The sequence below is a fragment of the Dendrobates tinctorius genome, unplaced genomic scaffold, assembly GCF_039654945.1.
Source record: "Dendrobates tinctorius isolate UK_male_01 unplaced genomic scaffold, ASM3965494v1 ptg000394l, whole genome shotgun sequence".
Classification (NCBI taxonomy): domain Eukaryota; kingdom Metazoa; phylum Chordata; class Amphibia; order Anura; family Dendrobatidae; genus Dendrobates; species Dendrobates tinctorius.
The window spans coordinates 241,925-266,466 of record NW_027362060.1 but is presented as its reverse complement, the minus strand read 5'-3'; the positions used below and the strand labels follow the sequence as shown (position 1 = coordinate 266,466).

At 45.2% G+C, this 24,542-nt stretch overlaps 1 protein-coding gene across 1 annotated transcript in view; it reads right to left on the bottom strand.

The window, feature by feature from the left end:
- Positions 1-18,059: 18,059 nt before the first annotated feature.
- Positions 18,060-24,542, bottom strand: part of LAMP1 (lysosomal associated membrane protein 1) — a 34,157-nt gene continuing 27,674 nt past the window's right edge. Inside the window, exons 6-9 of the mRNA XM_073563532.1 lie at positions 23,471-23,593; positions 20,255-20,321; positions 19,964-20,134; positions 18,060-19,040 (exon numbers count right to left, since the gene is read on the bottom strand). Coding sequence (XP_073419633.1) covers positions 18,901-19,040; positions 19,964-20,134; positions 20,255-20,321; positions 23,471-23,593 — 501 coding nt within the window. The 3' untranslated portion in view covers positions 18,060-18,900. The remainder of the gene's footprint in view (positions 19,041-19,963; positions 20,135-20,254; positions 20,322-23,470; positions 23,594-24,542) is intronic.

Below are 24,542 nucleotides of genomic sequence, written 5' to 3'. Positions count from 1 at the left end.
CACATCAGTTGAGAATGGATCCGCTTCTCTGACTTTTTGGCGGATTTGAACTGATGCAAAAAAACTGAAGTGTGAAAGAGGCCTAAGTGTATGTATCCAATTATAACTTTTGCTATGGGGCCCTGTGATGCCTAGGTATGCCTCTGCTTGCAGGGTGGTGATGAGGGCAATCTGGCTTCTTGCTCGGAGACCGAGGCTTTGGGGGTCCTATGGCCAGACTGCCCGCATCATAAGCAGCATGCCGGGCAGGGAGGGGGGCCCAGCCAGATTTCCTGCACAGGGGCCCAAAATGATCACTGTCCGGCCCTGACACTGACTTATAACACAGCCGAGTGTTATACGATAGAACTCGGCCCAGTGTATACTTATGGGGCAGTGCAGATCAGTGATTATTTTCTCATGTCATGAGAAAACAATAGTAGCATACTGGAATTGGTAGAAAGACATACATGATGAGTGCTTGTGAAACATTGGACTGCACTCAGATGTCATCCCAGGGCAGTCTGATATACACCGAGACAGGCAATGGAGGAGATGGAGAAATTAATGTGCTGCAAATCTCTCATGTGAGAGGATCGTAGCATAGTCGCATGACACTCAGCTCACGCTTGCAGCAGAGCTGGAGCCGAGTGTCATTAGCATAAGCTAGTGTGATACAGATGAAACCCCCAAGGGATCCATTCCCTATAATGAGGGAGCAGAGTTAAGGGGGCTTTACACATAGCGATATCGCTAGCAATATCGCTAAAGCATCACCGATTTTGTGACGCAGCAGCGATATCCCTATGTGTGATACTTACCTCCGACCGGCTCCCCCGCTGTCTGTCGCTGATCGCGCGAGATCGTGCAGCTCCATCTCGTCGGGCGCTTCCTGCTGGCGCCGACGAACGACGCGTGGACGCGGGCGGGAGGACGTCAGGATTGCCGCGTCTGAAAGGTAAGTAACGACCACTGCTGCGTCGCTACGTCGCTGTGACATCTGCCTGTGTGGCAGCTCACTAGCGATCATTTAGCGATGCACCAGTGATCCTGACCGGGTCGTATCGTGGTCGGGATCGCTGGTGCATCGCTAAATGTAAAGGGGCCTTTACTCTGAACTCAGTCTGGCCTCGGTTCTGCCGTGTCTGTCTTCTCAGAAGTGCACAAAACTAAGGCAGACGGCACTTTTATGCACGCCTAAAAAGACTAACACCGTTGGATAACAGGCCAGACAGCGTCCAGTGTCCCCATCTGCCTCATTATAGGGAACCTTTTATTTCAGAGATTTACACGGAGACACCGGTGTAAGCGCTCAGCGCAGAGTGCAGGATAAATGTGCGCCGAGCCGTACTGCTATCTTTTGGAGGCAAAATAATAATAAAAAAAAAAAAATCAGGTGAAGAATTGGTTTGATTTATTTTTTACGCCGTTCCTCATGCGGTATAAGTGATTAGATGACTTTATTCTTCGTATCGGTGAGATTAGAGCGATGTGTATAGTTTTTTATGTTTGGCTGCTGCCACACACTAAGAAATACTTTTTTTTTGCAAAACAGTTTTTGCATTTTGCATCGCTATATTTTTTCTATATTTCTGCCAACAGTCATGTGAGGGCTTGTATTTTTTTGCAAGATGAGTTGGAGTTTTTATTGGTACCTTTTTCGAGCACATAACATGTTTGATCGCTTTCTATTCCTTCTGCCTCACAAAAATCAGAATAAAACCAAGCAACTCAGGAAATGTGTTTTTTTTTGTTTTTGGTTTTGAATGCAGTTTCAAAGTGGTAAAAGTGATAAGGCAGCTTTAGTCTTCGGGTCAGTACGATTTTTTTATGTTTTTGACGCTTTTACACAATAAAAACAAATGTATAAAAAGAAAATTATTTTTCCATCCCTATATTCTGAGAACTATAGATTTTTTATTTTTCTGCTCATGAAGCTGTATGGCGGCTTGTTTTATGTGGGACAAGATGACATTTTCAGCTTTACTATTTTTATTCACATTTGGCTTTTTGATCGTGTTTTATTATTTTGTTCGGTGGTATGTTGAAAAAGCATTCTTTTGCCATGTACTTTTGATAGCTCGGAGTGAGCCCATGCGATCGTTTAAAAAAAAAAATAAAAAATGGTAATGTCTCACCATTTTATGAGACTCAAAACATTTTTATTTTTACATAGTTTTTTTGTGTGACAGCTTTTCTTCTTTTAGAGCAAATGGAGAGCAGAAGTATTTATCTGGGGTACATATGATGTTTAGATTTTTTTTATTTATTTATTTTTTTAAGGGTTGTGACCAAAAATTGCAAACCTGGAATATTTATTATTTTTCAGTTTATGGCATTTCCCATACAGGAGAATTAATTTTATTAATAGACTTTCCTTTAATGTAGCCAGTAATGACAACTATGTTATTTTTTTAGGGAAGAGTCAGACCGCCAAAGAACCAATCACGATGCATCTTTCATTTCACCAGAGCTGTTCAAAAGAAGCTGAGCTGTGATTGGTTGCTATGAGCAAGTTTTTCCACTTGACAGCACCTCAGCAGACACTGACATGGTGGGAGAAATCTAGCATCCCCGGGAACATAAGCTCCCAGCCATTGTTTGCCTCCCTGAAAGGAGCAGAGAGCACATGACAGAAATGAATCCTCCCCTCCCGTGCCCATATCCCCATCACACATCCTCCATCCATAGGCACATCTTCCCTCTTAGGGTAGGTGCACACGCTGCGGATTGCAGTGCGGATTTGGCCGCGCGGATTTTGTAAAATCCGCAGGTAAATCTGCAGGTCAAAAGACCTGCGGTTTTACCTGCGGTTTTGCCCTGCGGTTTTTCATCTCAATGGAGGAGACGGCAAACCGCAGCGGAATCCGCAGAAAGAATTGACATGACAATTCTTTCTGCGGTTTCAAAACCGCGCGGAAAAATCCGCACCGTCTGCACTGCGGTTTTGTATTCCCATAGGGAATAATGGTACTGTACACTGCAGCAAAAACTGCTGCGGACCCGCAGTGGCCAAATCCGCTGCGGAACCGCAGCAGAATCCGCAGCGTGTGCACACACCCTTAAAGGGATCTCTGGTATGGAAGTCAGAGCAAATCCAGCCAGCGCTTTGGTTTTGACCCAAGGCCTCTCTTAAAGGGATCATTGGCATGGAAGTTAGGGCAAATCCACTCTGCGCTTTGGTACTGACCCCAGGCCTTTCTTAAAGTGATCTCCGGTATGGAAGTCAGGGCAAATTCATTCAGCGCTTTGGTTCTGAAGCCAGGCGTTTCTTAAAGGGATCTCCGATATGGAAGTCAGGGCAATTGCCTTCAAATGCTCTGGTACTGACCCCAGGCTCTCTTAAAGGGTTCTCCTGTATGGAAGTTGGGGCAAATCCCTCAGCACTCTGATTCTGACTCCAGGGTTCTATTAAAGTGATCATTGGTATGGAAGTCAGGGCAAATCCCTCAGCACTCTGGTTCTGACCCCAGGCCCCTCTTAAAGGGAACCCCGGTATGGAAGGTAGGGCAAATCCACTCAGCGCTTTGGTACTGACCCAAGGCATCTCTTAAGGGATCTCCGGTATGGAAGTTAGGGTAGATCCCTCAGTGCTCTGATTCTCACCCCAAGCTTCTATTAAAGGGATCATTGGTATGGAAGTCAGGGCAAATCCACTCAGCGCAATGGTTCTGACGCCAGGCCTCTCTCTCTTAAAGGGATCCCCGGTATGGAAGTTAGGACCGTTCCACTTAGCGCTCTGTTTCTGACCGCAGGCTGATGGGATGATGTGGGATATTAGTGGTGGTAGTCCGGTGGCTCTGGCTGATGGGATGATGTGGGATATTAGGGGTAGTAGTCCGGTGGCTCTGGCTGACGGGATGATGTGGGACATTATAGTGAATGTGGCTATGCGGAGTGGGCGGGGCTCTACACTCAGCTTTATATATAGATATAATCATTATAATTTGTTCTAACCTTAGTTAGTTACTATGCCCGGGCAGCACTGGGCTTTTCAGCTAGTGTGTGTGTGTACATACATACATACATACATACACACACCTGTTTGTTTAAGGCTGGTTTCACACTTGCGTTTTTTTGCGCTGCATTTTTGCGCATGCGTTGTTTCCCCCTATACTTAACATGGGTGCGCATTGGCATGTGTGTGTACGCGCATGTGGTTTTTGTAGTGTGCGCCCGGGCGCACAGAATGCATCCTGTTGCATTTTTTGTGCGTCTGACCTGTCAAAAAAAATGCATGTGCATGCAATGCGCACAAAATTCACCCAAAAACACATTAAAGTCTATGGGAGCGCTAAGGTGCGCATGATCGTGCGCATATCAACGCAAAAAAGCATGCTTTTTTTGCACAAACAAGAAAACGCATGATGCATTGTTTATGCGCGTTTGCACTGCGCACACAGCGCAAAAAATCGCAAGTGTGAAAGTAGCCTGAGTCACCATTTCCTCAGACCTATTTATTTTATATAGGTGCAGCAACTCAGAAAAGAGTCTGGGTTCCTTATGCCAAATATGCCTTTATTAAAAAGGGGAGGTATTCATGTTTTCACATTATTTTTTCTTTAAGTCCCCTTAAAAGTGAACCTGTCATATAAAATGATGCTATTAACCTGCATATATCATGGGATTAATCTGCAGGTTAATAGAGTTCTGAAACCATGCAGCACCCGCATCAAGAGTTCCCCTGCTGGCAGGCCCTCTCTTTCAGTCATAGGGGTGCCACCGGCATGGCTTCAGTCACAACTTTGTGCAAAGAGAGGCCCTAGTGCTTACTGTCAGCCTGCCATAATGCTGAGCTTGCTGTCAGTGAGTGCCAGCCACCTCTCTGTATACAGGGTCAAAACCGGCCACCGTACTGTGTCAGAATGCTATTACCCTGAAGATTAAACCCATATTTGCAGGTTAACATTCTTTTACATGACAGGTTCCCTTTTGGAGATATGATCCTGCAATAGTTTGCTTTATACTGCAATATTACGGTATTGTAAAATATATAGAATAGTGTTCTCCTATAAACTCCAGCACAGACTGGGCTTCATAGGAGAACTAAGATGGAAACCATTTCAGCAGGCATCTAGCTGCCCTAACAACCCATCAGCTCCGTGACTGAACATACACACGCAATCACACTCATTTAACTCCTTTCTGACTTCAGAGGTAATAATCCGTCCATGTGATCTGGGACTTGTGTGTGGGCAATCGCCACCGGGTGTCAGCTGATTTTGACAGCTGACAACCGGCACTAGGTGCCAGGAGCAATCAAAGACCACTCCCGGCACATTAACCCCCAAAATGCTGCCATCGAACACGATAGCAGCATTCTGGGACCTGACAGAGGGCTGACAGTTCCTCTGCCTTTAGATGGGAGACCTCGCGGCGTGATGCGGGGTCCCGATCATTACCATGGTGACCGGATGTCATCATGACAACTTCCGGGTCCCCAAAGCTAGGACACATGCTGAGTGCATGATCAGCAAGTCTCTGACAGTGCAGAGCGGTCAGTTTCTATAGCATGGGGCTGCTGCATCTCCATGCTGTAGACGCAATCAGCTAGCAAAAAATGATTGTCACATAGTGGGACAAAGTAAAAATAATAATTTTTTTTAAAATTATTGTAAACATTAAAAAAATACAATATCTTGATTTTTCTATCTATAAATATTTGAGTGAAAAATATATAAACAATAAAAGTACACACATTTGGTATCATCGCGTCCGTAACGACCCAACCTATAAAATTGTCCCCCTCGTTAACCCCTTTAGTGAAGCCCATAAAAAAATAAAAAACAATGCTTTATCATCATTCTGCTGAACAAAAAGAGTAATAAAACGCGATCAAAAAGACGGATATAAACATGGTAACACTGAAAACGTCATTGTCTCGCAAAAAACAAGCCGCCAAACAGCTCTATCAACAAAAATAATTATTTTCTATAAAAGTTTGTGTAAAAGTGCCAAAACATTATAGCGATACCTCATTTATGTCTTTTTTTAATCGTACTGACCCGAAGAATAAAGCTGCCTTATCAATTCTACCACACACGGAACGGCATTAACTGCCCCCCCCCAAAAAAAAAAAAAAAAAATTCCTGAATTGATTGAAAAAAAACAAAAAAAAAAAAATCAATCTGCCTCCCAAAAATCAGAATAGAAGGCGATTAAAAAAATGACAGGTGCACAAAAATGGTAGCAATAAAAGCGTCAACTCGTCCGGCAAAAAACAAGCCATAACTTGACTGTGGGTCGAAATATTGGAAAATTATAGCTCTCAAAATGTGGTGATGCAAGTGTCTTAGTGTGTGACAGCTGCCAAACATAAAACCCAATATAAATCTTATCACTGTAATCACATTGACCCAAAGAATAAAGTCACCTAATCACTTATACCACACGAGGAACGTTGTAAAAATAAATAAAACCAATTCTTCACCTAGTGTTCATTTTTTCATTCTACCTCCTAAAGAATGTAGTAAGGCTCGGGGCACATTTATCCAGCGCTCTGCATTGAGCACTTACATCGGGATTTTCGTGTAAATCTCTGAAATACATGGTTCAGATGGAACCTCTGGAAGATTCCCTATAATGAGGCAGATGGAGGCACCGTCTGACCTGTGATTCGGCGGTGTCCGTCTTTTTAGGATTGCATAAAAATGTCGCCGGACACAGTTTTGTGCACTTCTGAAAAGGACACCGCTGAACAGAGACCAGATGGAGTCCAGAGTAACTCTGCTGCCTCATTTTAGTGAATGGATCCCTCAGGGGTTTCATCTGCATCACGTCACTAAAAGATTTAGATGGAAACCCCAAAGTAAGTGCTCCGTGTAGAGGACCAAATAAATTTTGATCCCAAACGATCTGTAAAATGTTCCCAACAAAAGCTTCAACTCAGTCCACATAAAAAGCAAGTCCTCACTCAGGTCTGTCATCTGTTAACAGAAATATAGGTGGCTTCCATGGTACTGGTAGTACAAAGGCTCTGGAAAAGTGAAATGGCACCTCACCTGCCAAAAGAAATTCAGCAAATTCAGTGCTCCCAAATACAAATGGCCCCCCTCCCTTCTGACCCCCACAGTGCACCTAACCATATATAGCCTCCACGTTTGGCATTTCCGAAGCGATGAGAGCCTGCCTAACTGTGCATGCCTCCAGAAGCACAGGATGGGCATAATGTACTGGTGACTGCAACGTACTGGTCACTACAGTGTCAGTTTGCAATTTTCCCTTAGCAACATTCATTGCTGCTTGTTTCTGGAAAATACCCATGGAGTCAGTCAGCACTACACCTGTAGATAAATTCCCAATGGGGTGTAATTTCAAAAATAGGGTCACTTGACGGGGGAATTCTGATTTTCTAGCAATTAGGGGCTCTGTATGTGGAGTCCACAAACTATTCTAGGAAAATCTGTGCTCCAGGAGACAAGTAGTGCTCCGTTTCTCACAACTCTCCATATGGCTAAGTAGTACTGTACAGCGACATTGGATATTGTCACGTTCAGTAGAAATTGTGGGACAAATTTTGGTGCTATTTTTACCCACTTGTTTGAAAATGTATAATCTGGGTAAAACTAGAGTTTGATGGTAAATATGTAGTTATTTTATTCTTCACTGCTCAATGGTACAAAGTTTTGTGACACAGTTGGTGTCAATATGATCACTGCAACCCTAGATGAATTAATTTAGAGGTGTAGTTTGTAATATGTAGTCACTTATGGGGGGGGATTTCTGCTGTTCTGTCACCTCCTGGGCTCTCCCAGTGGGTCATAGCATCATCAAACCATAGCAGTAAACTCCAGCAATCCTTGCCTGCTGTACTGTGCCTGAAAAATATTTCCCCGATTACATGTATGGTATTGGCACACTAGGTTAAAAAAAAAAAAAAATTCTATTAGCCCTTAGAAAAATTAAAAACTTGGGGCTTAAAGTGTTTTAAGGAAAATTTTATTTTATTTTCACAGCTCAACATCATAAACTTCTGTGAAGCACCAGGGTGTTCAAGGTGCTTACTATGCATCTAAATACATTCCTTGAGGGGTCTATTTTCCAATATGGGGGCACATCAGGGGCTCTCCAAATCGGACATGACGTCCGCTAATGGTTCAAGGAGATTTTTACATTAAAAAAAGTCTGAGCCCTGCTGTGTGCCCAAACAGTTTTCTCCCTCATATGGGGTATTGGCGTACTCAGGAGAAATTGCATTACAAATAAATTACCCTTATGAAAATGCAAAATTCAGGGCTAAAATTACATTTTTGTGGGGAAAAAGTGTTTATTTTTACAGCTCAACCTTATAAACTTCTGTAAAGCACCTGAGGGATAAATGTGCTCACCACACCTAGATTAGTTCCCTGAGGGGTCTACTTTTCAAAATGGTGTCAATTGTGCGGGATTTTCACTGTTTAGGCACATCAGGGGCTCTCCAAACGCAACATTGTGTTCGCCAGTTGTTCCAGCAAATTTTGCTTTCAAAAAGTCAATTGGCGAGCCTTCCCTTCAGAGCTCTGCAGTGCACCCAAACAGTGGTTTTCTCCCTTATGTAATTTCTCCTGAGCATGCCGATATTCCATAACAAATTTTGGGATCCATTTTTTTCTCTTACCCTTGTCAATATAAAAATAAATTAGATCTGAAGTCAATATTGTGGAAAAAGTTATTTTTCAAAAAATTCCAATGAAGCACCTGAAGGGTTAATAAAATACTTGAATATGGTTTTGAGCACCTTGAGGCACGCAGTTTTTAGAATGGTGTCACTTTTGGGCATCTTTCACATAGACTCCTCAAAGTGACTTCAAATGTGATGTGGTCCCTAAAACAGTTTTGTAAATTTTGTTGGAAAAATGAGCACTCGTCAACTTTTAAACCTTATAACTTCCTAACAAAAAAATTGTTTCCAAAATTGCGACGTAAAGTAGGCATGTTACACAAAATTGTTAAAACATTTCCCACATCTGATGTAAGGGGCATGAAAATTCAAAGTTTGAAAATTGCTAAATTTGCCCAATTTTCTGTTTTCCCACAAATAAACGCAAGTCATACCGAAGAAATTGCCTCTATCGTGACATACAATAGGTCATAAAAGAACACAAAAGAAAAAAAAAAATTATGAGAAGCACCAGGATCCGTTGAAGCATTCCACAGTTATGACCTCAGTGACAGTGGTCAGAATTGCAAAAATTGGCCTTGACATTAATATGCAAACCACATTCGGGGATAAAAGGGGGTTAAATATCACTGTCGTGATCGTTAACTGTTTTAACGTGAAAGTTCCAGTTGCTGCTCTTATAGGAACATGCTGGCTATGTAACACAGCTGGCTCACTCAGCTCCTGAGCCTGCTCTACACAGGGACACCTGACATTTGATGTACAATTACATTACAGATTGTGAAGTGTCAAAGATCACAGGTGGGGGCAGGTTCACGCTTAAGCCACCATGCTGTTACTTTGTCATGAACAGCCCTCTGCTGTCCCCTTTTGTCAGGACAATTACCCAATTGACCGACAATTAGCGGAGGAGGCTGTGTCCCCAAATAGGCCTGTTATTGGAGACCAGTGAGCATATGGTCTAGACAACGATTCCAAACACATGTAATGTGTGTTTATATACACCCTCAATACAGGCACTGCTAGCGCCGCACTAACAAACTAACTACATGCTGCCACCGCCAATCATTTATACTGGACAACCTACAGGCAGGTAGTGTATGGCCTCAGTGGAGCGGTTTACATAAACTTAAATTTTATATTTAATCCAGAAAAGATAGGCGGTGTTTATAAAAAAAACTATACAAAAGATTTTACAGAGGACAAAATACAGCATATACAATTACATAAAAGGATAAACAAAAGAACCAAACCTGACATCACTACAATGGCTTCACATTTATGGAGTGAAGCGCTACCAATGAAAACCGCTATAAACGTGGAACAAGCCTAAACAGCAATGTATCTTCAGACATTTAGCACAGATCATAAGATTTGCCTAGTCCTCATCAGCACCCACGTGACACGCATACACACCCCCCCCCCCCCCCCCATCAATGTCTCAAAACAGGTCTGGCTATGGGTTGTAGCTTCAGCTTTAGAAAAATTGAGATTTCTAACATACATGATATCGTCACTCCTGATGATCACAGAAGTTTGAGATAGACATAGATATATTATCTATCTAATATCCATCACGATTATACCCTTCATAGATAGGACACATGGCAAGGCTGTCTGCCATCTGGCCCCTAGTAATTTGGGGCTGATGGCATGTCTCAATGATGAAAAAAAAAAAAAAAAAAAAAAAAAAGGAGATTTTTGTGTACTCACCGTAAAATGTCTCTTAGCCTCTAATTGGGGGACACAGAACCATGGGTGTTATGCTGCTGTCCACTAGGAGGCGACACTATGCATAATCTGAAAAAGATTAACTTTGGCTCCTTCTCTGCAGTATACACCCCGGGACGGCGTCAGCCTTCTCCAGTTTTGTGCAAAAGCATTAGGAGGAACGTAACAGAAACAACATAACCATGCCTGTAAGAAGGCTACTATGTACGAGCTCAAAGAACAATGAGAACTCAACCGTAAACAACGGCCCGTAAGGGCAACAGGGTGGGAGCTGTGTCCCCCAATTAGATGCTAAGAGAAAGATTTTACGGTGAGTACACAAAAATCTCCTTTACTATGTCGCCTCATTGGGGGACACAGAACCATGGGACATCCCAAAGCAGTCCCTGGGTGGGAAGCAATGGACGAATATTGTGCTAGCAGGTCCCTAAACTTGAGGTACTGCCGCCTGCAGGACCCATCTACCCAGGCTCGCATCCACTGAGGACTGGGTATGAACACTGTAGTGTTTCGTAAACGTGTGTAGGTTAGTCCAAGTGGCCGCCTTACACACTTGTGCCGAATGGCCCAGGAGGCCCCTACTGCCCGTGTAGAGTGTGCCGTGATACCGGCCGGAAGAGAATTTTTAAGTCGGTAAGCCCCTTGTATGGTGGACTTGATCCACCTGGCAAGGGTAGCTTTGGAAGCCGGCAGACCCTTGCGAGCGCCCTCCGGAAGAAGGAAAAGAGAATCAGACTTCCGGAAGGGTGCAGTCCTAGACACATATATACGCAATGCCCTGACGAGGTCAAGCGTATGCAGAGCCTTCTCCACTCTATGAACCGGAACCGGGCAAAGGGATGGCAGTGAAATTTCTTCATTGAGGTGGAAGGTGGACACAACCTTCGGACGGAAGGATGGTACTGTACGGAGAACCACCTTGTCCTGGAGAAAAGCTAGGAAAGGCCGTCTGCAGGAGAGTGCTGACAAGTCAGACACCCTGCGCAGCGAGGCGATTCCCACCAGAAAAACCACTTTCTGTGACAGGATGTGGAGTGGGCCTTCCTTAAGGGGTTCAAAAGGTGGTGCCTGTAATGCTGTCAGGACCACGTTAAGATCCCACGTTTCCAGTGGGCGTCTGTAGGGGGGAACCAAACGGGAAACTCCCTGGAGAAAAGTCCTTACTTGCGGCTTGTTAGCAATACACCTTTGGAAAAGCACTGAAAGCGCTGACACCTGGCTCTTAAGCGAGCCTAGGGATAGCTCAGCGTCCAGGCCCGATTGAAGAAAACCCAGCACCTTCGGGAGGGAATAAGGGAGTGGGACCTGTCCACGGGATTCACACCAGGTAAAGAAAGCTCTCCAGGTAAGATAATAAATCTTGGCAGAGGCTGGCTTTCTTGCTCTGATCATGGTTGTGATGACGTCTGGTGAGAGCCCTGCTTGGGTTAGAACCCAGGTTTCAAGGGCCACGCCGTCAAATTGAGAGCTCCTGAGTTCAGATTGTAGAACGGACCTTGTGACAGAAGGTCGTGACGGTTGGGGAGACGCCAGGGGGCGTCTGCTGTAAGTTGCACGACGTCGGCGTACCATGTACGTCTGGGTCAGTTCAGGATGGTTGGAACTCCCTCTTGTTCGATCTTCCTCACGACTCTGGAGATCAGGGGGATGGGTGGAAAAATGTACAGAAGCTGGAACTGGGTCCAGTCCTGCACCAGGGCATCCGCTCCGAATGACCGTGGGTCCTGGCCATGAAATTGGAGACCTTGGCATTGAAAGGGTCTGCCATTAGGTCCACGTCCGGGGTCCCCCAGCCATGGCAGATCTGGCGAAAAATTTCGGGATGGAGAGACCACTCCCCCGCGTCCATTCCTTGTCTGCTGAGGAAGTCGGCTTCCCAGTTGTCCACACCAGGAATGTGGACCGCTGAGTACCGACCTAGTCTCTTCCGCCCAGTGGAGGATATGTGCCACTTCTCTCATCGCCTGGGCACTGCGGGTCCCACCTTGGTGGTTCACATATGCCACCGCCGTGGCATTGTCCGACTGTATCCCTATGTGAGAGGCTGCCAGCAAGCGATGAAAGGCTCTCAGTGCCAGGAAGATGGCCCGAATTTTCAGAATATTGATGGGCAAAGTCATTTCTGCTGGTGACCACTTGCCTTGTGCCCTGTGATGTAGGTGCATTGCACCCCAACCTGTCAGGCTTGCATTGGTGGTCAGGACCTTCCAGTGACCCGAGAGAAAAGATTTTCCTCTTGCAAGCGAAGTTTGCTTGAGCCACCACTGTAGGGACCTTCTGGTTGACGATGTCAACCGGAATTCCCTGTCGAGGGAGAAGGGATTCCTGTCCCAAGACTTGAGGATGGCAAGTTGAAGAGGCCTGAGGTGAAACTGGGCAAATGGTACCGCCTCCATTGCCGCTGCCATCCTGCCGAGGACTCTCATGGCAAACCGGAGGGATCGAGGATTGCGGAGGAGTATGCGAACTCCCAGACGGAGAGCCAGTGTCTTGTCCCTGGGTAGGAGCACCAGACCCCTGGAAGTGTTGAATAACATCCCCAGGAAGGTCAGGGCCTGACTCGGGGTAGTCGATGACTTTTGTAGGTTGACTATCCAGCCCTGGTGACTCAGAGTGTCGATTGTGATTGAGACACTGTCCTCGCAATCCTTAAAGGTGGAAGCCTTGATGAGAAGGTCGTCCAGGTATGGAACGACTACAATGCCTCTTGAGTGTAGAACGTCCATGGTAGCTGCCATGACCTTGGTAAACGTTCTTGGAGCCGTGGCAAGCCCGATCGGGAGAGCCACGAACTGGTAGTGGTCCTGGTTTATTGCGAACCTGAGAAACAGTTGGTGGGCAGAAGCAATTGGTATGTGCAGGTATGCGTCTTGAATATCTATGGAGGCGAGATATTCTCCCTGCTCCATGGATGTAATGATGGACCGAAGGGACTCCATGCGAAAATGATGGACCCGTACATATTTGTTGAGCTGTTTTAGGTCTAGTATGGGCCGGACGCTGCCTCCTTTCTTGGGGACTACGAATAGATTGGAGTAGAACCCTCGGAAGCGTTCGTTCACAGGAACCGGTACTACGACTCCTGCTTGAAGGAGAGAGGAGACCGCTTGGTGGAAGGCACGAGCCTTGCCTGGCGGTTTTGGTGGAACAGAGAGGAAGAACCGGTTCGGTGGACTGGAAGTGAACTCTATCTTGTATCCGGAAGACACCATTTCCCTGACCCACCTGTCTTCTGTAATAGGCAGCCAGACTTGCTGAAAGAGTAGAAGTCGCCCGCCTACTGGTGGTGTGTCTTCGGAAGTTTGTGAGTCATGATGAAGCAGAGTTCTGAGGTTTTCCTCCCTTGGGTTTCGCTTGGCCTGCTTTCAACTGCCAGGTCCTGTCTGGCCTCTGCACCGCCCGTGGGTTGTCCCTGCGTGGAGAGCAGTTACGATTTTGTGCTGGTCGCGAGACGGACCAGCCCGAAGAATTCCGAAAGGATCGGAATCATGTTTGGTTACGCTGTTTGAACGTGCATCTAGGTTTCAGCTGAGGGAGAGAGGTACTCTTACCCCCAGTGGCGTTGGATATCATTGTGTCCAACTTTTCACCAAAAAGTCGTCCACTAAAGGTACGGGAGATGTGTGAGGGACTTTTGAGGCCGCATGCGCTTTCCATTCCCGCAGCCAGAGGATACGCCGGATCGTGATGGTGTTTGCTGCTATCCCCGCTACACCTCTTGCAGAGTCCAGGGCTGCATGAAGCATGTAATCAGCTACAACTGCTATTTGAACCGCTTGGTCCAAAAGCCCAGGATTTGAAGCTTGAAGACCCTCTTGCAATGCTTTGGCCCAAGCCAGAATGGCCTTGGCCGCCCAAACTGAAGCGAATGCGGGGGCCAGGGAGGCTCCTGCCGCTTCAAAAACTGAATGTGCCATGCATTCTACCTGCCCGTCTGCTGCATCCTTGAGGGTTGCGCTATCTGGCAGTGAGAGTAGGGCCTGTGCTGCTAGCCTAGAGACTGGGGGGTCCACTTCGGGTGGGTCTGTCCACCCCTTGGTGTCCTTCTCTGGGAAGGGGTACCTTGCTTCCAAATATTTGCGATTGGCAAGTTTCTACTCAGGCTATTAGAACTGCTTAGTAAGTATCGTCTTAAACTCCGGGTGATTAGGGAAGACCTTAGGTGGTTTCAGGACACTTTCAAAGCAAATTTTGTGTTCTGGGGCTTCCGGGGTTGGATCAGATATTTCCAACACTTGGTGGATAGCAGAGACTATGTCCTTAACTAGTGCTGGGGGACAAGGTACCGCAGACCTCTCAGTTTCGTTGTCGGAGTCACAGATGCCTTACAAAACACTGCGTGTCACTAAGGCGTTCTCTAGTGGACAAAGTGGAGTGGAGGTCTGCTGTGGTCAGAGATCGCTGTGGGGATCTGCGTTGTCTAGTCTCTGGTAGGGGATGGTCTAGGTGACCTGGAATCACGGTGTCTCTCCCTGGAGGGAGATGACCGTGTGCTATGAGATGATGCAGATAACCGCGCCCTGTGGGTTTGCTCATGTCTGTAAGTGTCTGAAACGGCATGTTCCCGAGACAAGCTATCCTTTTGCTGGGTAACGTTCATAGCCGAGACATGCCCCTGCAGCAGTGTGGAGGTTAGATTATCTATGGACTGTGTCATAGACCGACATCTGAGCAGCCCATTCCGGCGTTGCAGCCGACGCTGAGGCATTGGTAGGGGCTTCCTGGGGTTCTGACCCAGTGTTTTGGATGCAATCCCTGCAGTGCGGGTACATGCTACCACTGGGGAGTGGTTTTGCAGGCTGTGCAGAATGCATAAAAACAGTCCTGCCTGGTTCTCTCTCAAGCCTGGCATAGTGCACAGAGGCTGGCTATCAGGGACCCTACAGGAGAGGCTTATAGGTGATATGGATTCACAGCGGAGTAAAGAGAACCCAGCTGTGATCTTTCCCCACCAGTGTGCCCCTAGGTCCAGCGCCAACAAATCACAGTCCTGTGCCCCCCAGAGACTGCTGACGTTGCTGTGGGCATCCTGTCAGAGATGGCTTGCAGCAAAGATGGCCAAAGGGATGCTGAGAAGGGGCCGAGAGCTGAAAAAGGCACGCAGGGCTATGTAAAAACGCACCCTTTCTGCCTCGATCCGCCCCTTCTATGACACTAGAGTGTCAATCGTCATCTGGGGGCGGGGAGACGGCGGCAGCTTCAGCTAGGCCAAAGCCACGGTCTAAATTAGAAGCCCGATGCCCAGGAGGGCTCCAGGCCGGCGCGGATGTCTGGGAGGGGGGCTCGGATCTGAACCAGACCCCCCCGGATTGAGACCGTAGCGGTGGGGCCAGCAACGATAGCTGTGTCCGTATGGTAGGTCCCCCTGAGGCGCTATGGAGCTGGTGCTGCCGCAGAGACAGGGGCGCAGGGAGCCCTGTCTCTGTTGTGCCATGTCTGTCTGCACTGTTCCCCGGCCCCAACAGGAGCCCGCAGCGAGGCTGGGGTCCCCAGCTGTTTAAGCTGCAGAATGCTCTTATATCGACCGTACCTGTGGTGTCTCAACTTAATGCCCCCAGAGGGGGATTAAGGAGGGTGCGTCTGTCACCATCAGGGGTCTTCATCCTCACCTCGACCTCAACCCAGACCCCAAAGAGGTTGGAGAAGGAGGGGGATCTCGACTTCAAACCAGTACCCGAGGGACTGGGGAAGAGCGACATGGGGAATAGCCATCTCAACTTCAACCGGGCACCCTATAATAGGGGCCGAGGAAGGAGCCATGCCGGGGGTCTCGCAGGAGACCCACTTTTCTTCATCTGTAATCCGTCAGGAAAAAACAAAATAAAAAAAAAAAGGGATAAAAAAAAAACAAAAAAAAAAAAAAAAAAATCTTTGTGTGCCTCCTATGCGTCACTAAGCAAAAACTGGAGAAGGCTGACGCCGTCCAGGGGTGTATACTGCAGAGGAGGAGCCAAAGTTAATCTTTTTCAGATTATGCATAGTGTCGCCTCCTAGTGGACAGCAGCATAACACCCATGGTTCTGTGTCCCCCAATGAGGCGACAGAGTAAATATGCATATTCTTCCTACATTAGCCCTGAAGTTGAAGTGTGTATCCCATCATTATCAGATCTATACAAAGACCAATATTCATAATCCAGTTTCCTCAGGAGAAAACAAGAATTACTTCTAAGGCTGGTTTCACGTTAGCGTTTTTTAGCGCAGCGCATCGTGCCCGTCCATGCTCCCCCATGTTTCACATGGGGGAGCATGGTCCAGCGTTCGCATGCGTTTTCGTGCACATGCGGGGTTTTTCCGTAGTGTGCGTCTAGGCACACCGGACACAACCTGTTGCATTTTTGGTCCGTCCAACCTGTGTCAAAAACACGCATGCGCATGGTATGCGCCAAAAAAAAAACAAAAATCACATTACATTCTAAGGAAACGCAGGCGTGCGCATGGACATGCGTTTTAACAGTTAACATGGCCAGAAACTGGTTAAAACGCATGCGCCTAAAAAAGCAAACGCATGCAAAACGCATGATGTTTTTTTGCATGCGTTTCTATTGCGCACGAAGCGCTGCGCTAAAAAACACTAATGTGAAACTAGTCTAAAAAAAAAAAAAAAAAAAAAAAAAAAAGTGTTAATCTTATCGCTTCTTACTCTAGAATCAACAAATCTCACGATAGAGATTTTAATTTGGTCACCGTAGGCAGTCCCAGCCACAAAAGGGAGTCTTAGTTTTGTTACATCTTAGCTATATGTAATTTACTCTCTTCCCATATGTTAAACATGTGGTCCTTAAATTAGCAAAAGGGTTTTAGATTGTAAGGTCGTACTCCTTCTGGAGATTATTATTTCTATGACCGGAAGATTAAAGGGGTTTTCACTCCTATCCTGGTACTAAGAATGGGGAAGTTAAAGTCAGCTAATGGAGGAGAATCCAAAGGCCTTCCAGCATTTTCATTTTGTCCTTTTGAGGAGGGGAAAAAAAAAATTTATTTCCTAACACCCCCCAATCCTGAGATGTTCTGGTTTCCTGGACAAGGTGCAACCAGGCTTCGTGGGCAGCCAGGGAAGTTGTGTAAAAAGACTTTTCAAAACAAATTTTACAGGATGGGACACTTTCTACAAAAGAAAATAAATAGTGTCAGTTGATAAGGCTAAGCACCACTAGCTGAGTAGGCTATACTAATGGCCTCCCTAAACCATCTGGCAATGGTCCCCTTTGATACTCCGCAACCCTTCCTGGCACCCTGAAAGGCTACGAATAGGGACTGGGACCTCCTCCACTGGCTCGTCACTGATATATATTCTAGCAGGGCCCTTCTAACATCTAAGTTGTGGAATTTTTCCTCCCTTGGGTTTTTCGGATTTTAGCAGGAGGGAAGGACAATCTCCTGACCCCCATGGAAATCTGATACTACCTTCGGTAGATACACGGGGTCTGTTTTTAACACCACTCTATCCTGCATCCATGACAGGCACCACCGCTGTCAGTCTGGGATTCCCTTCCAGGACAGGAACCCAACTGAAGCTGGGGAGAGGTGCCACCCCTTATATTTCAGTAGGTTCCTGTCCTGGTGGGGGCGGATCCCTCTCTCAGGTGTGCTGTCATGGGTGAAGGGAAAAGCAGCCATGTCATTGCAAGTTAAGGCATCACCACCATCAAGCCACCTTAAAAAGTGTAGTACAACCTTGTCAAGTAGTTGCTTTGCTACACATATTTGGAAGTGCAGCAATAATTCCCATAAAAGAAATAAAGGACACGTAAAGAAAAAAAGAAACCTTTATTAGCATTGTTAAGGCAATGCAAACATTTCTTAAGTGTACAACCCCAACCAGGCATTAAGCAAGACGTTCCGCATTTACATATCTATACTGTACACATGTGCAGAAAAATATCATCCAATCTCATTTCAAACTAAAGGCAAAACATCACATCCATTTTCCATTTTTTAATTTTCTATAAAAAAAAAAAAAAAAAAAAAAAAAAAAAAAAAAAAATCAAATTGCTCTGAAAAAGCAGAGCCTCCTGAACAGCAAACCAGATTTAAAAGAATTGAAATAGTGCATTGTTAATGCCTTGCATGGCCCTTACTGTGGTCTCTAGCAGGCAGAGAAAATAATGATTACTGAAAAAAAAAAAAAAACCCACACACAACAAATGTTACCTTTAGATAGATGTAAGTCATTCAGCTTTAAATCACAACTGCAGGATGATCTGCAATACTTAGTAAAAGTAGTAATGAAGTTTCCCTTTGTGTATAAAGTAAAAAGTACTAGTTGCAGAAGTAGTGCAGTCACTTACATGTTTGCGCCGTTTAAAAAAAAAACAAAAAAAAAAACAAAAAAAAAACTTTGCTTTTCCTATTCTGATAATGAATAATTCCCCATGGAAAAACAAAATTGAGACTCAATTTCTGGAAATGATACTCAGTGCATAATCAGTATATGCTTTTTTAAATGGTAGTTCACATTAAAACAGCAAAATATCTTATGAAGCAATTTGCATGAAATTTATCCCATACAATGGAATCTCCCCAATCAGAACAGTTGGCTCACTGCAATTCTGTACTGAGCTAGTGGTAAATTTACAGAAGACACTTCAATTATATTGTTTGATATCCAGCGTGACTTCTCTTTCTGCCGATGAGATAGGCAATCAGCACAATTAGAACAAGTCCAGCCAGTGCGGCACCAACGATAATGGGCACCAACATGCCATTCTGATCCGCTGCACACTCCACCGCTGCAATACCAAACACAAAGGTCATTAGTCAAGTACCGCTGCAATTAGTAATGGCAAGTAATCGTCCATAGTAGTTACTGAGGACGTGTATACCACAGCAGGCCATGACAAGTTGGTCTACTAGCTAGTTATCTGCAACTGTTTAACCACATCTTAGGAGGAAAGCTGGTTGGGTCATTAAAATGGCAACACTGAGCCAATTCAGGACAGAGTAAGGCTATATTTGGAGCATAATTTAGGAATTAGAGTACAGAAGGTGGCCTCATCTGTTCCATTGCCAGCACATCAAATATCTGCTTCAGACTGGTTCACTGTGGGTCACAGCTTCTAGCACACCTATGCGCCACCCGAGGTACTTTGAGACACACACTATAATGAAAAAACGTCTTCTGCAAAAATTGTTGCCTACTAGCAGTGCAAGCTGCTGCCCAGAGTGAACCATGCTCAATGTAAGAAGATGTGGAGATAGGATCAATGCATCCCACAAATAAGTGTTATACACGTGAAACGCGTCTGATTCTGAGGTTTCAATTTTGTGTTCTTGTAAGTTTAACGAATAAAACAATTGGTTTTATCTCTGGGTTGGATGTGCTGATGCCGTTCCCAATCTTCTCTCACTACATGGCTGTAATGCGGCACCCACCGGATGGACTCCAGCCAGAACTGTGGATTTTCCATAGTCAACGTGGTGAGCTCCCAAACCTCCCTCCTATTACTCAGACGACTGAGTAATTTTTTAAGCATGACAAAATATGTTTGTGTGCACAGAGGTCACAAGGGGAGCGCTTGAACATAGGGACAATTTCCCACTCAACATAACCTAGAAGAAAAACAGCTTCATACTGATTGTTACCATTACATACACATCCTTTGGAGAACTTTGAAAAATAAGAAGGGATATATATTACATAATGGTTTCTTACCAGGTCCAAATTTGTCCCCATCTACGTCAAATGGCTGAACTTGAAGGTCGTAGGTGTAAATGGACAAATTGGCTGTAATCTGAAGAGTCTGTTTCTCATTACATTTGTAGGATTTGTGAGTTGTAGTCTTCAGGAAGGTGACGTTGCCGCTATCTATACTGAAGGTGGACTCTACAGAAACAGATACACATTATACAGACACCAAGAGCCCAGACACTTTCCTAAAACAGACCAACTATTGCCTGGAAGGGGGAAAAAAAAAAAAAAAAAAAAAAAAAAAAAAAAAATCACCTTTCGCTTCCGCAACTGTTGTGTTCACATGGACATGACCAAGGTAAAATTTGCCTTCTGTGGCATTCTGAAACAAAAAAAATTACATGTTATTTGTGAACAGACATTAACCTCAATGCCTATTTTCACCTCAATAAACAGGCCAAATTTTATAATTATGAACGGTGTCACTTTATGCGGGAATAACTCGAACATTTCAACGAATCCCACCGATTAGGAGACTAACCTTGTGACACTATTATATTTGTTCAATGTGACTTGCATACATTTGTGAAAATATTGCAATTTTTAAACTATTAATTTTATGCCCTTAAATCAGAGTTGTCATAAAATAGTTAAAATCTTTGAGGGGCCTATATGACCATTATAAAAACTGGGGGGACAGGACTCAATTTGTTGTGCAATTTCTTTTCAATAAACAGATACACCATACGTGAGGGGGAAACTTCTGTTTGGGCAAACGTCAGGGCTCAGAAAAGGAGTGACTTTTTTGGAACACAGATTTTGATGGAATGTTTAGGTGTCATGTCGGGTTTGGAGAGCCCCTGATGTACCTACACATTGGAAACCCCCCCCACAAGTGACCCCATTTTGGGAACTAGACCCGCCCACTCCCTCTCAGGGAACTTTAGATGTATGGGGAGCACCTTGAACCTTTTAAACATTAAAATTTGATTTCAGTCCCAGATTTTACATTTTCATACAGGAAAATGGGTAAAAGTGTATTGCTTAGCCATACGGCGAGACTCGAGAGGAAAGAAGATAGCTCCTGCCTCCTGGAGTGCAGATTTTGCTAGAATTTGAGGACTCCATATACAGAGCCCCTAAGGGTAGAAGAGCAGTATACCCCCCCTCAAGTGACCCCATTTTGAAAGTTATACTCCTTTGGGAATTTATCTACAGGTGTAGGGGGCATTTGGAAGTGCAGAATTCCTTTTGGGGTTGAGGAGCCATAACGCTTTTCCAGAACCTGTGTGCTACCAGTAATGTGGAAGCCCCGTATATTTCCACTGATAGATGGATTTGAGTGGGGACTTTTTTTATGGATTGATTTGAAGCTTTTGTAGGAAACATTTTCGATAACATCTGGGCTCACATATATCCTGCGCTCTATGCTGAGAACTTACTTTGGAGTTTACATATACATCTTTATTTTTTTTTTTTTTTTTTTATATAGCGCTAACATATTCTGCAGCGCTTTACAGTTTATACACATCATCATCGCTGTCCCGGATGGGGCTCAATCAGTATGCCTTTGGAGTGTGGGAGGAAACAGTACCCGGAGTAAACCCACACAAATACAGGAAGAACATACAAACTCCTTGCAGACGTTATCCTTGGTGGGATTTGAACTCAAAACTCAAGCGCTGCAAGGCTGCAGTGCCAACCACTGAGCCACCGTGCCGCCCTAAATCTCCAAGTGATGCAATTCAGATGAAACCCCCCAAAGAATACACTCACTATAATGGGGCAGCAGAGTGACTCTGAACTCCGTATGGCCTCGGTTCAGCAAAGTCCTTTTTAGAGGTTAACAAACTAGTGGACTACGCTTTTATGCTCGCCACCGGATCATAGGCAACCACAGTGCCTCAATCTGCCTCAGTATTGGGAATCTTCTGCCGGGATTCCGCTGAATCATGTATTTCAGAGATTTACATGGAAACCTGGATGGAAATGCTCAAGTGTAGAGCGCAGGATAAATGTGAGCAGAGCCTTACTGCGATCTTTGGGAGGCAGAAGGGGGGGCAGGGAAGAGAACTGGATTTATTTTTTACGCCATTCCTCGTGTGGTATAAGCGTTTGACGACTTTATTCTTTGGGTTGGTGCGATTACAGAGATACGAGATGTATAGCATTTTTATTTATTTATTTATTTTTAAATCTTTGGTTGCTGCTACTCTTAGGCTAGTTTCACACTAGCATTTATTCGACGCAGCGCACGGCGCCGCTAAGCCCCACCCCCTGCCGGCTCCCTGCCCACCCCATCCGGTCATCGCCGCTTGCAATCTGCGTACCCTATCTTTAGCATAGGGTGCGCAGATCGTGCGCTAGTAGGATTTTGTCGTGCACTGCGCACTTTTGAAGGTGCGCCGAGCGCACCGAAATGCAACATGCTGCGTTCGGCGCACACACACGGTCCCAGGATGGAACATCAACTTCAAGCTGAGATCGCTGCCTGGGGGGTGTGGGGGTTGGGTCACGATCGGCATAACGTGATCGGATCGCGTTGAGCCAGTGGGAGCATAGAGGAAGCGCCATCTGCGATGCCCTTGTCACTATTGACAGCGGCATCACAGGGGTTAAATGCCCACAATCGGTGCTGCAGGGTGTCAGCTCTCACAGAGCTAACAACCACACCTGATCGCAGAGTGCTCAGCGTGAAGGTCTGAGTTGTAGACCGAAACGTCATATAATTTTGGGAGAATCTGTTGTACAAATAAATTTCTTCTGCATATATTTCTTTTGAGTGCCTGAATTTCTTATACTATACATTTTGAGGAGTGGTATCCTTTTCCGTGCACCTCGAAGACGGAGTGACGTGTACTCTATTCTTGTATGTATCCACAGCAGTTTGCGGGAACGCAGCTCCTGCTGCACCGTATATATATTAGAGGATTTTGGGAGAGGGGTTAAATGTGCTGTCCAGTATAAGATAACATTTTAGTTAGCAAAAGGCTTATACATAATAAAAACAGAGTGGGAGCAGTTATCACCCTGCCAGGCTCCACCACAACCTCTCCCCGCTGCTATGATATGTGTTATGACATCACTGCTGCAGTCAATCACGTGACTCCGTACCTCATGCATTCTATATGAAGGTCAAACCATTGATCGGCTGCAGGTCTGGTGTCATGTTAATAATGCACATGACAACTGTAGCCAAAGACTGGAAAAATGTTAACGAGACCATGCTGGAACAGGGGAGGGTGATTGGCAGCTCCATTTATGTACATCTATAAGTGTTTGGGTAACTAGAAGTTTATTCCAGACAAGCTCCTTTATTAAGATGCCCATCTACAACCAAGAGCAGCAAATTTGCCCTGTTGCATATGTGCCCTCAGCATAGTGACCTCTGCAGAAAATCTACAGCAACCTGTCAGAGCCTTCAAATCTATACAGACATTCCTAGCTGCATGTGAGTGGGGCTTCGTACGACTTTTGCTGCATGGGGTTTACCAGATTGTGCACAAAGTATGAACACGGCCTTATACTTACCAATACAAAGTCGAACAAGATGTTGGCTTGATCAGAGGAAAGTAACAGGGTTGCAAGATCTTTAGAGCAGCTTCCACTAGGAGTGACTTTCTTTGGATCAATATTGAACTCATAAAAAGTAGTCTGGAAGAAGGGGGAAAAAAGTAAATGGTGAAGGTGAGTTAATTACAGATAGACAAGTAATGAGCCGCTGTGTAGAAAAGAATCCATTGTCAGCAGCCAAGGAAGTTCTCTTTGGAGATGAAAGAATACATGGGATGAGTGGGGGAAAAACATGGTGAAGTAACTGTGTGGGTAAATGCATGAATTCATCTTAAAAGGTCTTCTCCAAAAATAAAAATTCATAGACACCAGCCCATCCTAGCCACACGTCAGGACTAGCTGCAGTCTGAACACGGCTCCTGACATCTATGTTTCAATAGGCAGAAGAGCTATATTATAAACACACTTATGAGCCTAGGAGAAGGGCTGTGATACGAAGAATCAATCCTCTATTAACGACACATGCCCGGCAGAATGAGGGTGGAGAAAATTCTGTGCGCTCAGTGAGCCAATATAAAGATTGACATGAGAAGAAATCAGTCCTTCTCACAAGGTATTCATGCTCATCATACAGCTGGGCTTCTGTCAGCTCCAGGAAGACATCCAGGCCTCTCTTGAACCCTCGACTGAGTTCACCATCACCACCTCCTCAAGCAAGGAATTCCAGATTCTCACTGCCCTAACTGTAAAGAATCCTCTATGTTGGTGAAAAAAAACAAACAAACCTTCCCTCCTCCAGATGCAGAGAATGTCCCCTTGTGACTGCCATATTCCTTGGTATAAACAGATCCTCGGAGCGTTTCTTCAGATCGCAACACACCCTGACACGACTAGGAAGGGCTGCCATTTGAATTACGTGATCAGTGTCTTGGTGAATGCCTCTAAGAATAAACTCCAGTGGCTATCTATTCTGGAGCTGGACCCCACTCTATGATGTCTACATGCTTTAACAGTCATATGGACAAGGCTTGTTTTTATAAGACAATCCATTTAAATGATTTGTGTCTAGAGAAACAATCAAGAGCGTTTA